Raw genomic sequence first — 13,991 nt, 5'->3', positions numbered from 1 at the left:
GAACTAGAAGAGGTGGTTTGTACATATTGACCGGATCTCCACACCATGCTTTTTATGTTAGTGTATGCCCTAGGAACCAATTATGTCATCGGTTCCAGGTATTATGTTTTGTAAGCATGGATAAGCGATTAGTACTGTTTATCGAATATGGCCATTTATGATGAATTACATGGACATTTAAAATGTAATCAATGATGCATCATAAGATCGTACTAGTATATTATTAATCCTTAGACCTGGGATATCACGGTTGGATTCTGTATAAACGCATATGGTCATATGGTGTATAAACACGAGGCTAATCATATCATGTGTTAATAAGCTGATTTGGCCATATGTTGTTTATGTGTGAACACAAGTGATAGTCAAGATAGGATCTGTTGACTTTGTATAGATTGATATCAAGTTCCTAGACAAATGTCAAGATATGTTGGAAAAGGGAAATTTCCCGCCGAGGTATATAAAATGTTACTTAAAAGGTTGTTTCATGGTGACACGTTCCATATGTATTGATTGTCAATTTGATATAAAATTAAGAAAATGATTTTGATATACCATGAATCCATTCTTAATTAGGATTAGACAGTGGAATGATTTTATTATATAGTGCGTATGATTATAAAAGGATTCGTTGGAGTATATCTTCATTGTGACTTAGGAGTTATGGAGTATTGCTAGATGTTAACCATAATCGGTGGGAGTTTCGGTCATAAAGAGTTATGACAAAATATATCGGAATAGACTATGATATTGTGTCCACGGCTAGGCCATAGTGAACCTAAGAGGTCACACATAAAAAAAAACTAGGGAGAATTTAGAAATAACCAAAGAGAGTTGATTATCTAAGGTTGGCTAGCACCTACCAATGGTAATAAAGTTATTTATATTATCATTGAATTAGAATCAATGGAGGGTTATATTAGTTATTATGAATAATTTAAGAGTTAAATTGCTAATTGGAATTAAATGGAATTCCAATTCATAATTAAGCATTTTCTTTATATTAAATTGAATTTAACAATTGGTTGTAATTGTAAACATATCAACAATTTAAGGGTTAAATTGTTATGTAAACAATTTAAAAGTTAAATTGTTAATTGTAATTAAATGTTAATCCAATGTTATTATTTAAAGAAGTTTAATAACTTCATAATAATTATGGAATCATTTATAACTCCAAAACAATTATGGAATTGTGTAAGGAAATCCAAAACAATTATTGAATTGTTTACAAGGCTACATAGATAAAGAAAATGATATATCAATTTTAGTTGAGAGATCAAAAAAATTTCTAAGAACCCTAAAATGTCTCTCTTGGCCTAATTCTTCTTTTACCTTAGTGTGGATACTCTTTTGTTTAATTTCTCTTGAAATTAAAAGTCGCCAAGGTTACTAAGGACTTAAAGTAAAAAGTTATACCTTACTTGTTTTCAATTTGATTGAAAATTTTTTTTGCAAAATATTAATATACATATTATAGTATCACATGTATCATTCTCCATGCATTCTATCTTTCACTTTATTCCGTAAGACAATAAACCGTGGATGAAGAAACATGGCATTATAAACTTGGTCATCCCAATGTTGGTATTTTGAATCATTTCAAGAATAACAATAAGACTTCTCTTAAAGGGTCAAATAAGTTTTTACGTGATAGTTGTCAGATTACCCTTTAAATCTTCTATAAATAAGACCTTTATGCCATTGGAAAAAATACATACTGATCTATGGGGTCTTGTGCCAATTACATCCTTCCAAGTTTTTAAATATTATGTTGTCTTTGTGGATGATTTTACTAAGTTTGCTTGGATTTACCCATTGAAAGAGAAGTTAGATTTTTATGACATTTTTGTGAAGTTTAAAGTTATAGTTGAAAAACAATTTAATCAAAGTTTAAAAATACTCCAATCTGACAATGGAGGTGAATATACTAGCCACGCCTTAAATGATTTTCTGACTACAAATGGCATTGTTCACAAGTTGACATGTCCACATACACCAGAGCAAAATGGTGTAGCCGAACGCAGGCGTCACCATATTGTTGAAATGGGACTAACAATGATGTCTTATGTAAAAATTCCAATGAGATATTGGGTTGAGATTTTTACAAATGCCATCTATCTGATCAACCATTTACCAACACCAAACTTAGACTTTAAATCTCCTTACGAGTTGCTTTATCATATGGAACCACAATACACCTTTTTGCATACTATTGGGTGTTGTTGCTATCTGTATTTGCAAGATTATATATCGCGACAAAAAGTTCCCACCAAGTTCCCTAGCTTGTGTGTTCTTGGGATATAGCACCAAGCACAAGGGATATCGTTGTCTCCACCCCTCTAGTGGAAAACTCTTTATCTCTCAGCATTTAATTTTTAATGAGAAGTGTCTTCCTTTTGCAAATCAAAATTCTCAAGACTCTTCTTCACGTGAAATCAATAAAGATTTGTCTATTGCTTCAGTCCTGGACTCTAAAAAATTCAGTTCACATATCAATCCTTTAGCCACGTTTACAATAGGTCGTTCAACATCACTTGGGCCAACCTAAGTTACTACCTGCTGCTCCTCTAATAGACTAACAGTTCAATCTTTATCAAGGCAATCTGCTACATCTGGGCATGTACCCTTCACCATGAATTAGTCTCCACATCAATCACATGAGCAGCTCGTTCCCAATAGCAATGACAATCCCACCTCAAACTCACTACACAATCAAAATTTTGGTTTGTCACAAAGTCCAAATATGTCTCCAGCTCGTAGACATCTGATTTTTGTTTCTTCCTTGGAGCTAATTGTATGTCATGGAGTACAAAAAGACAACCAATTGTTGTGCGCTCTTCCACTGAAGCTGAATTTCGAGCCATGGCAACAGCTGCTGCCGAATCTACTTGGATTTGCTCACTTTTGAAAGATCTTAGAGTATCCCAATATAAGCCTACATCGCTCTTTTGTGAGAATCTTTCTGCACTTCACATGACTATCAATCCAGTCTTGCATGGGAGAACAAAGCACGTTGAAGTAGATTATCACTTTGTAAGAGAAAAGGTTGTTTTAAAGTCTCTTGTAACTCGATATGTTCCTACGAACGAGCAGATCACTAACATCTTCACTAAACCCCTTTCACGACCAATGTTCTTGTCTCTTCGTAGCAAGCTTAGTCTGATCGCCTCAAGTTTGAAAGGGAATGTTGATAGACTAGTTCGAACTAAAGATAATAAAAGAGATCAAGAAGAATTCAAGAAGGATCTTCCGAATATCAGGGGAGCAACCTGATTCTTCTCATGTTCAATTTCTTATACTTCTTGTAATTGTCAATTGATTGTGTATATAAACACACATTCATATTGTAAAAGTTAGATTAGAATACATGAGATTTACTCTTGCGTAGACATTCATTGTATGTAATTCTTCTAAAGGGTCGAACTGAAAAGAGAAGAGATGATTTATTGCAGATGGAGAGAAATCAGAGATAGTATTGGTAGGAAAGGGTCAAAGTTGAAGGTGGATAGAGAAGAAACGTTAAGACTTAAGAACTAAATTAGGGATTTAGAGTTTATACTTTTGCTTTGGGTTTATTTTTTTTAATTTATATGGGTACCCATGGGTTTACCTGGCCCACTCATCAAAAAACATACCGAGGTGAGTACAGGTAAAAATAAAATGGGCCCAACTTTATGGACCTATACCTATATTTTTTTATGGGTATGGACCCGTTTTGTCAAGTCTATTTATTAGGAAGTTGTTAGATAGCTATTAATTGTGGAAGGTTGGTAGATGATATTTATTAGGGAGCTGTTAGGTAGCTATTAACTGTAGAAGGTGGAAGATGATATTTATTAGGGTAGGTGGTAATTGGGAGTTGTAGTGTAGAAGACTACTCTAAGCACAATAGAAGGGGTTGACCCCTAGCTACTTTGTATAGGCCAAATTTGAGAAACAATAGTAATCCTCTCTTCCAAAACACTTCCCTTCTCTTTTCTTCCTAGTTAGCCTAGAGCTAAAAACTCTTCTTCTAACAAAATTGTATCAAAGCTTTAAAGATCGTGAAGATGACAAGTGGGATGGTTCCCTTCCAAGTTCCAATTTTTAACCAAAGCAACTATGATAAGTGGAGCATCGAGATGAAGGCATTGCTTGGGTCACAAGACATATAGGAGATTATGAAGAAAGGTTACAAAGAGCCTGAAGATCAGACTGCCCTAACCAAAGAACAAAATGATACTCTGAAGGATTCAAGAAAGAGAGACAAGAAAGCTCTCTTTACACTCTACCAAGCCCTTAATGATGATGGGTTTGAGAAGATCTCAAATGCGACTACCGCTAAGGAAGCATGGGAGAAGCTCCACGTATCTTACCAAGTAGAAGAGAATGTGATGCAGGTTCATCTCCAAACTTTAAAATGAGAGTTTGAATCTCTCCATATGAAAGAATCGAAGACGATCTCCAATTATTTTTCAAGAGTTCAAATAGTCATCAACCAACTCAAGAGAAATGGAGAAAAGCTGAGTAATACTCTCTTCATGGAGAAAATTCTCCACTCTTTTGACTCAAAATTTTAGCACATAGTTGTTGCCATTGAAGAAACTAAAGATTTGGTGGCCATGACTATTGAGCAACGCATTGGATCTTTGCAAGCTTACACAAAGAGACAAAAGAAAAAGAGGGAGACTCTAGAGCAATTTTTCCAAACCAAACTAACCTTGCAAGACAAGGAGAAAGGCAACGACAATGAAAGAAGTTAACACGGAGGCAAACATGGACATAGACGAAGATGAGGCCGAGGTTGAGGAAAAAGAGGCCAAGGATCATCCGATAATGAAGAAAGCAGACGAGGAGGCTCTAATTCTTCAAGAGGTCATAGGAGATGCTATCAATCAAAGCAAAGGTACAATATCTCTCGAGTACAATGTTTCAATTGTAAGAAACGTGGACATTATGCCTCAGATTGTAAAACCACTCTAAATGTTGAGGAGAAAGCCAACTATGCTGAAAATAACAATCAAAATGAGTTCATTCTATTGCTAGCCTACAGAGGAAAAGAATAAGGTGAAAGTCATACGTGGTAACTAGATACCCTTGCAAGCAACCATATGTGCAGGAGTAAAGTCATGTTTGTGGAGCTCAATGAATTAGTAAGTGGCAACATCACTTTTGGAGATATTTCTAAAATACCGGTAAAGGGGAATTTAAATCCGGTTAAAAAATGGAAGACACCACTTTATTTCTAATGTCTATTATGTGCCTAACATGAAGAACAATATTATGAGTTTGGGCCAACTCTTAGAGAAAGGTTATGATATCCATATGAAAGAAAATAACTTTTCTATAAGAGATCACCCAAATACTTTGATTGCTAATGTGCCTATGATAAAAAATAGAATGTACTTGTTGAATATTCAAAATGATGTTGCCAAATGCCTAAAGGTCTGTTTTAATGATTCATCTTGGTTATGACACTTACAATTTGGGCATCTAAATATTAGGGGCTTCAAATTATTATCGAAAGAAAGGATGATGAAATGATTTCCCTCTACCAATCACCATGACCAACTATGTGAAGGATATTTACCTGGAAAATTTAGAAAAATCTTCCCAAAAGAAGCAAGTACAAGGGCCAAGAAGCCACTAGAGTTCATACATATAGATATATATGAGCCAATAAACCCAAGCTCTTTTGGTGGAAACAATTACTTTCTACTCTTCATTGATGACTATAGTAGAAAGACTTGGGTTTATTTTCTAAAACATGAAGACAAACTCCCAAGATTGAAATAGGCATTCTATGGATTGAAGTAAGCAACAAAAGCATGGTACAGTAGAATTGACAGATACTTCCAGAATAACAACTTCACAAAGTGCCAACATAAACATGCACTCTACTTGAAGATGAAATGGAAATTAAGATTTCCTAATGGTGTGCCTATATGTGGACGACTTGATCTTCACAGGAAATAATCCAACCATATTTGAAGAATTCAAGATGGCAATGGCTAAAGAGTTTGAGATGACAGATATTGGGCTCATGTCATACTATTTGGTCATAGAAGTCAAGCAAAGAGATAAGTGCATTTTCATCTCTCAAGATAGCTATGCAAGAGAAGTGCTCAAGAAATTTAACATAGAGATGTGCAAGCCAATAAACACACCCATGAAATATGAATCAAGCTGTCAAGGTATGATGATGGAGAAAGGGTAGATGCAACAACTTTCAAGAGCTTGGTGGGAAGCTTGCAGTGGTTGACATGCATGAGACCAAATATTCTATATGTAGTTGGGCTTATAGTTGTTACATGGAAACGCCAATAGTCACTTACATTAAGACAACTAAGAGGATCCTACGTTACATCAAAGGAATACTAGACTTTGGCCTATTTTACTCCTCTCTAACAATTAACTTGTTGCATATAATGATAGTGACTAGGCTGGAGACAAGGATGAAAAAAAAAAGCACTACAGGGTTTGTGTTTTTGATGGGAGATTCAACTTTCACTAGAACTCCTAAGAAACAACCGATTGTCACACTTTTAACATGTTAAGCTGAATATGTGGCTGCTACCTCGTATGTCTGTCATGCAGTTTGGCTATGAAGTTTGATGAAGGAGCTTAATATACCACAAGAAGAACCTACAAAGATTCATGTTGACAAAAAATCGGCACTTGCACAAGCGAAAAATCTTGTGTTCCATGATCGAAGTAAGCATATTCATACAAGGTATCATTTTCTCAAAGAACATGCGGCAAGCAAGGAGATGGTGTTAAAGTGAGTCAAGTCTCAATATCAAATTACCAACATCTTTACCAAGCCACTCAAGCATGAAGTATTCAAAAGGCTTAGAGCATAACTCCAAGTTATGTCCAAAACAAGTTTAAAGAGGGGTGTTGGATATTAAACTTAGTTTGGGCCCAAGACTATTTGGTTATCACCTAAACCCATATAGATTGTTAGCTTAATATTTCTTCCTAAGCCTAATGTAAGGCCCATATTTGGCCCATTTATTTAGTCCAAATAATAGGCTTTGTAACTACTGTATAAAGATTAAAGCTGGCAGTGGGTCGTGTCGTACCATGCCATGCCTAAAAATTCAAGGTTTGTAATGTCGTGGGTTGTGCCGTGCTAAGGCCCGTGGAAATTTGTGCCTTGTCGGCCCTCCAAATCTGAAGGCCCATGGCATAGCCTGCTATATAGCATGTCATGCCGTGGGCCTAGCACAATGCCTGACTTGAGTGTTTTGTGGGCCAACCCACAAACTTTTTTAATATTTATAAATTATGGTAATTCTTATTTATTATTAATAATTATTATAAAATATTTTATATGTTATATTTCGTGACATTTTGTATTTGTATTAATTAAAAAAAATATAATCACTATGAAATATAATAAAATAATGAGACATTAAAATATTAATTGAATTTCAACACTTTTTATTACTTATAAATTATAATCATAAATTACAAAGTAAATGATTGATCAAAGAAATATCATACATCTTCATTTTCATTAATTTCTTTGAATATTTGTAAACTAAAATCAAAGTTGCGATCATTGTATTGTATTTGTATGCTTGTATTTCTAATGGAGTTGTAATTGTTAATGTTAATTTTTAATTCTAATTTCTAAGTTTGTATTTATAACTTATAATTATAAGTAATAAAAAGTGTTGAAATTCAATTAATATTTCAATGTCTCATTATTTTATTATATTTCATAGTGATTATATATTTTTTTAATTAATACAAATACAAAATGAGAGAGAAAGGAAAATAAAAATTGGAATTGGAGTATGAAAAAATAAGAGAAATAATTGGGTATTTATAGGAAAAAAAAATTAATGTGAAATAGTCGATATTAACAGCTATTTTTTTTTTTTTAGCAAGTCGTGCCGACTAGCGTGCCTTTTTTAAGGCCCACGACAAGGCCCACGATCATGATCATGGGCCTTGTCGTACCGTACTTTTTTCATGCTATGCTTTTTTCGAGGTGGGTCGTGTCGACACATGGGCCAACACGGCCCACCGCCAGCTCTAATAAAGATATTATAAAAATATTTTATTTATTAAGAAGCTGTTAGATAACTATTAATTATGCAAGTTGATAAATGATATTTATTAAGATAGGTGATAGTTGAGAGTTAGAGTTTAGAAGGCTCCTTGGGCACTATAAAAGAGGGTGACCCCTAGCCATTTGTATAAGCCAAATTTGAGAAACAATAGTAATCCTCCCTTCCAAAACACTTCCCTTTTCAAATTCCTCCTAATTAGCCTTGAGCTAAAATCTCTTCTTCCAACAAAGTTATCATGGGCATTCTAAATTTTACTGTTATGCTCTCACTATATTTTAATTTAAGAATGTAACATTATTATTAAGTTCAATATCCTTTGTACGTATTAGATTAAAAAGTAACTTCCAACTTAACCAGAAGAATAAACAATCATCTTTACTTTGAATGAAATTCATCTAATTAGCAAGGAACGCATTATAAGTACAATGCAATTAATTATCATCACCTGTTCACTCTTTATTTTATTTTTTTTTAATTTATGGATTAAACATAAGAAAATCTTGCTCTCAGGACATTTTAATTTCTCAAAGAAATAATACATATCAATGATTAATTATTACAATAGCGCAATTGAATAACAATAGAAAGTATGACTCTAAATTACAATAACAAAGAAAGCAAAAGATAAAAATAAGAATTTGAATGAGAAAGTATATCTCGCAGACAAACTAATGAATGTGTGACAGTGTGAGACACGGCCGCTCATTCCTGTAAGCACACTCAAATACAACATTGACAGAATCTGTTAGAGTTTAATGGAGCTGTGGCATCCTAAGAACCAGTGGTTCACTTGGATGGAGGTGGAGAGACGAAAGGGATTTTTGGAATTGTGTTGGGAATGGTTGGAATAGAAGGGATGGTAGGAAGAGGAGTTGAAGGCAATGGAGGCAGAGTTAGTTTTGGGAGTGTTGGATTTGGCAAAGGAGGCAACGTTGGCTTTGGAAGAGTTGGTTGAGTTGGCAATGGAGTTGAAGGAAGTGGTTGAAGTGTAGCTTTAGGTAACGTTGGGATCGATGCAATGGAGGCAATGTGGCCTTTGGCAGCGGTGGAATCGTAGGCAAAATTGGAGGTGGTGCGGCTGGAGTGTCCAAAAGATGTCGAGCTGCGAGGCTCATATGAAAACCTGCCAACGATAATGCTACAAGCAAAAATAACAAGAAGGAATGCTTAATAATAAACGAAAAGGGTACAAAGATTTGATTGATTAATAATAAAATAAGTAATTGAACAGTGACATGTGAGTCATTTATATCTGTTTGTTCATGTGTTGACTTTGGGCATGAGGATTTTCAAATCATAAAATAAACTCTAATATTTATTTCTTCTTCATTTGTGTGAAAGAGCTAGATTGGAGGTGACATGTGAAATTCAACAACAGAGAACAAGGTTTTTAATTTGGAAACCATGCCAATTTGTATTTAGTAGCCAAAATTCCTAGTTTCTTTCGATATATAAAAAGGGATTAATGAGAAACATCTTGTAAATTTGTAATCGTCTAAGTGACCTGCATGCATAATTCCTTCAACAAAGAAATTAGTATCGTCTAGGTGAGAAGTTAAACTAACCACAGTGCCCCACCTACATCTTATCAAACTCCATGAGCCCTTCAACTTTTTTACTCTATAAATATAATCTATCAAAATCTGTTTTCTTCAGCTCAAAACACAAATAACAAACTTCTCCAGTCTTCATATTCACAATTCCTTCTAATTAATCATGGCTGCAGCTTTTAACCATTCCTTTATGTTAAGTTTGCTTTTTGCATTATCATTGTCAAGTTTTGATATGAGCCTCGCAGCTCGCCATCTTTCGGACACACCAGCGGCACCACCTCCGGTATTGCCCACAGTTCCACCACTGCCAAGGGCCACATTGCCTCCATTGCCATCGATCCCAACATTACCTAAAGCTACAGTTCCACCTCTTCCTTCAACTCCATTCCCAACTCAACCATCTCTTCCAAAACCAACATTGCCTCCCTTGCCAAATCCAACACTCCCAAAACTGACTCTACCTCCATTGCCTTCAACTCCTCTTCCTACCATTCCCACCACAATCCCTTCAATTCCATTCCTCTCTCCACCACCATCGAATTAAACCAGAAGATGCCACAGCTCTATTAGTCATTGGGTACTTTGTATCATTATACATATTATTCTCATTGAGTGTGCTTGTATTATTATTCATTATTATTACTATGTTTCTGAATGTTATGTTATCGTTTTTGTGTAGTAGTGGCTAGTATTTTGTTTATATGATGAATAAATATCAGCAGTATTTTGGCTACTTTGGTCATATTAGATCCTTCATGTCTCTTGATTTAGTCAAACCATAACTTAATTTAATGGTGTCACACAGGTAGTCACATAGCCACATAATTATAATACAAAGAGTGAAATATACCAATACTATCGACTAACTATGTGGTTAAAAATTAACCATATAAAATGCATTATTTTAAAACCCAACCTATTGTGAAACCTGACAAGGTGACCGGATTACTAGTCGACCGGTCCAACCGGGTGACATCAACAACAAAAATATTTTTAAAAATTAAAAATAGTCCCTTAAATTTTAGTATATTACAAAAATATCCCTACAAAATTAAATTAGTCCCTTAAATTTTAATTTGTTTCAAAATGCCCAAATAAATTACAAATTAGTCTCTAAATTTTTGAAATATTGCCAAAAAAAAAAATCCTACCTATAAGTTTACAATATAGTAAAACCCCCCCTAAAACCTAAACTAGACCAGAGAGGCTGTCAAGCCCCTGTCGAACCGATCAAATTAATCAGTCCAATCTGGGTTTTAAAACAAAGATAAAATGACAAGAAATACCAATAACTTTTCATCTTTCTTTCTCTAATCCCACCTGTACAAACGAAGGATTGTAATGAAATCCTATACAAAGAAACTGAATTATGGAACATGTGGAATATTTCGATCTTATGAATTGGAATATCTCAAACATATATCCACATCTATGGATCCTACAAGAACACTAAGCTTTTTCGCGGATAATGATTCAATGAACTTGATCTGGTCTCTTGCGCCACCTTCTGAGATTGTCACCTTGGAGAATCTGCCGAATTTAGTGCGGCAGTTATTGCCATGAATATTTCTAATCAATGTTGAAAAGGATCCTTGCAAATCAAGTGTAATCAATGAATAAGATATATTTCCATTACAATTAAATGTTTCAATGTTCTGCCACATCACTATTGACATTAATCTTATAAATAGAAGAAAAGCAAAATGGTTAATATGAGTTGGTGTTTGTCTGAAAGAATCGAAATTGGGTTTTTCTACTCCACACTATCAAAATTTGGTTTCTTAGTGCTTCAAGCGCTATCTTGTATCGTTAATGATTGAAAATTGAAAATCGCTTCATTTTCCGCATTACCAGCACCAAATATGCGTATATCCCAGTCGCAGCCACAATAGTGACCCCGGTGTAGATGCAGACAGTTGTAGCACAGACATATAGGTACCTAAAGGAAGAATGCAACCATTAGTTTTACAACAATTTAAATTCAATTGTAAATGTCATCCAAGAAATTATTTAAAACACATACCAAACACCTAAATGATCCTTCATGGATATTCTCTACCCTTCAAAAATTCTAATGGAGCAATTACTTAAGTTTCTTTACCCTTGAAAATGCGCAAATTAGCTTTATAAAAAAAAGGTTATAGTTTGCTTAGATCATTTAGCAGCACCTTTCACCATGGTACCAAAAGTAAATCCAACAAACGTTTTACAACACTACAATGATTCATGAATCAGTCAACAATGATTTGAGTTCAGTGAGACTTACTTTGGAGAAAAGACACTCCAAACAAACAAATGGTTCCTCATTAACAGCAAGACGATGGTATATGCGGTCAATAGAATCGAGTTTATGCCCAGTGGAACCAAACAAGGAAAACCAAGCATTGTCTTGAGAAGATGTCCAGAATCTACATTCTGGGGTACAACGAGATAGCTCTTCACAGACATGTACACTACCATGCTAAGAAGAGCTAACATGGGGGATGCATAGGTGATACTGAACATTAAAATACCAGAAAGAAGCGTTGAATGACTTGAGATTCCCTGAAAAGGTAAAGAACAATATTGAGCTACTTGAATAACAATACTGGTAGAGGGTGTCGGAGGGAAAACAGGAAAAAGGAAAATATATGCCCGGAAGAAGAGAAATATACAATAAAAGCCCCAGCAACATCAATCGTGGCTAGAGTGTTGCTGTTCCCTAGAGCAAAATGGCCAGCCATTCCCAAGAAGCACAAGGCAGAAACCTTAGAGAATGAAACAAGTTGCAGAGAATTAGTATTTGAAATACAATAGAGTAAATGAAATAAGTTGCTAATTTTGAAACATAAAATACATCCTAACTTATTCTCACCCAACACATATTCATTATAATACAGAACAAATTTTCCAAACTAATTTATGCATGTTTAGACATAACAAGATGTAGTTGCGCACCTCAACCCATTCCTTATGATGCAAACAACTGTATGAAAAATATAGCATGCTGGTCATGATTTGGACAAGAAGCAACAATAGAGGCATTGAATTTATTGGCTGTTGGAGCAACAACTGCAGAAGACACCAGCATAAGATGTAGGACCACCCAATAACATATAAAGAATCTCTTATTTCCATCAGTGGAGACTTCTCTATTATGTCCCTAGGAACCAAAGTTGATAAGTAGATATTATGACTTGAGCCCATGTCAGATAGGTGAATAGGAATAAGCCAGGGTATGACTACAACAGTACCAACAGTGGCACTTCCCAGAATGGCATAGATAATTTGTGCCAATAAGGTGGCACCATCACTAGATGGTACAAATGTGTTGTCCTGATACCTCATGACATATTGCAAAACCAACAATCCAGCAATACAGAAGTTAATTCCAACCACTTGAACAATTATTTTCTTTGATCCAAAAAAAGATAGAGCATATAAGCCTACACATATGGCCATAACACCTGAGACAAGCTGAACTGCTTTTACAAGATCATTACCGCCTTGTTCAAGCCACTTAGAAATGTCAGGAAGATAAGTCCAGTTCACACCACCTTGATGCCAGCCTCTCAATATTCTTCCAGAGATAAGAAGCACAAATACAGAAGACATTATGTTCTGTCCCCTGAACACCCTACTTCCTGCTGGGAGCAACTGTGCTGTTTTACGAAGCAACACCAGATACAATGTGGATGCCATAAAATGCCAAATATAATGCTCTTCTTCCACCATAGAACTTGATGTCATACTTACAACAAGGATGAAGATCACGCCCAAAACAAAGGTCTCATCCAAATGCCACCTTTGTGAATTACTGTCTAATTCAGAGTGGTGCTGCTTCTCTACTAGGCTAACTTCTCTACACATACGAAGTATAAGGCTTAAAAATATCAGACACGATAGCAGCATTGCTGCAACTCCAGAAGCAAGCAGGTTAACAGGTTTCTGCAGAATAATAGATATAGATTAACCAAAGGAAATAAAAAAAAAAAAAAAGATAATCTACTGGACAAAACAAAATGTCTTGCTGAAACCCTCAAAGAAGAAACAACTTGAATAGAGTTCATCTCTTCATACAGAGTCTTAGTCAACTCAGAAACTGATTAAAAAAAATTACATACATCAGTTGCTCTGCTTGATAACCACTCACTTGCAGTTTTCAGAAACTTGTGGTATGCTGCAAAAGTGCTGCTATAGACTTCCCATCTATCAGATCTATTTACATAAATTACAAAGATATGAGCAAAGAGTATCAGCAAAGTTTGTAAAGAGCTGCATTTTATGATTACTACAATAATTGATATCCTATATCAATCACTCACTCTGAAACTTGCTTAGACTTCCAGGAATTGTGAAGAACTGCAGCCTTCATATACAAGCAGCAAAGCAT

At 35.0% G+C, this 13,991-nt stretch overlaps 1 protein-coding gene across 1 annotated transcript; it reads right to left on the bottom strand.

Moving 5' to 3' along the window:
• Nucleotides 1-11,223: 11,223 nt before the first annotated feature.
• LOC116116912 (GPI ethanolamine phosphate transferase 2-like) lies at nucleotides 11,224-13,973 on the bottom strand. Its single transcript, XM_031402947.1, has 6 exons — nucleotides 13,924-13,973; nucleotides 13,723-13,816; nucleotides 12,557-13,546; nucleotides 12,274-12,366; nucleotides 11,886-12,163; nucleotides 11,224-11,558 (listed from the first exon to the last, which is right to left on the bottom strand). The coding sequence occupies exons 1-6, from the start codon at nucleotides 13,971-13,973 to the stop codon at nucleotides 11,429-11,431; spliced, it is 1,635 nt and encodes a 544-aa protein (XP_031258807.1). The 3' UTR covers nucleotides 11,224-11,428.
• Between the last annotated feature and the right edge of the window lie 18 nt (nucleotides 13,974-13,991).

This window comes from Pistacia vera, unplaced genomic scaffold (genome assembly GCF_008641045.1).
Source record: "Pistacia vera cultivar Batoury unplaced genomic scaffold, PisVer_v2 Contig789, whole genome shotgun sequence".
Taxonomy (NCBI): Eukaryota; Viridiplantae; Streptophyta; class Magnoliopsida; order Sapindales; family Anacardiaceae; genus Pistacia; species Pistacia vera.
Note: the sequence above shows the minus strand (reverse complement) of the source record. Positions and strands in the feature narration are given on the sequence as shown.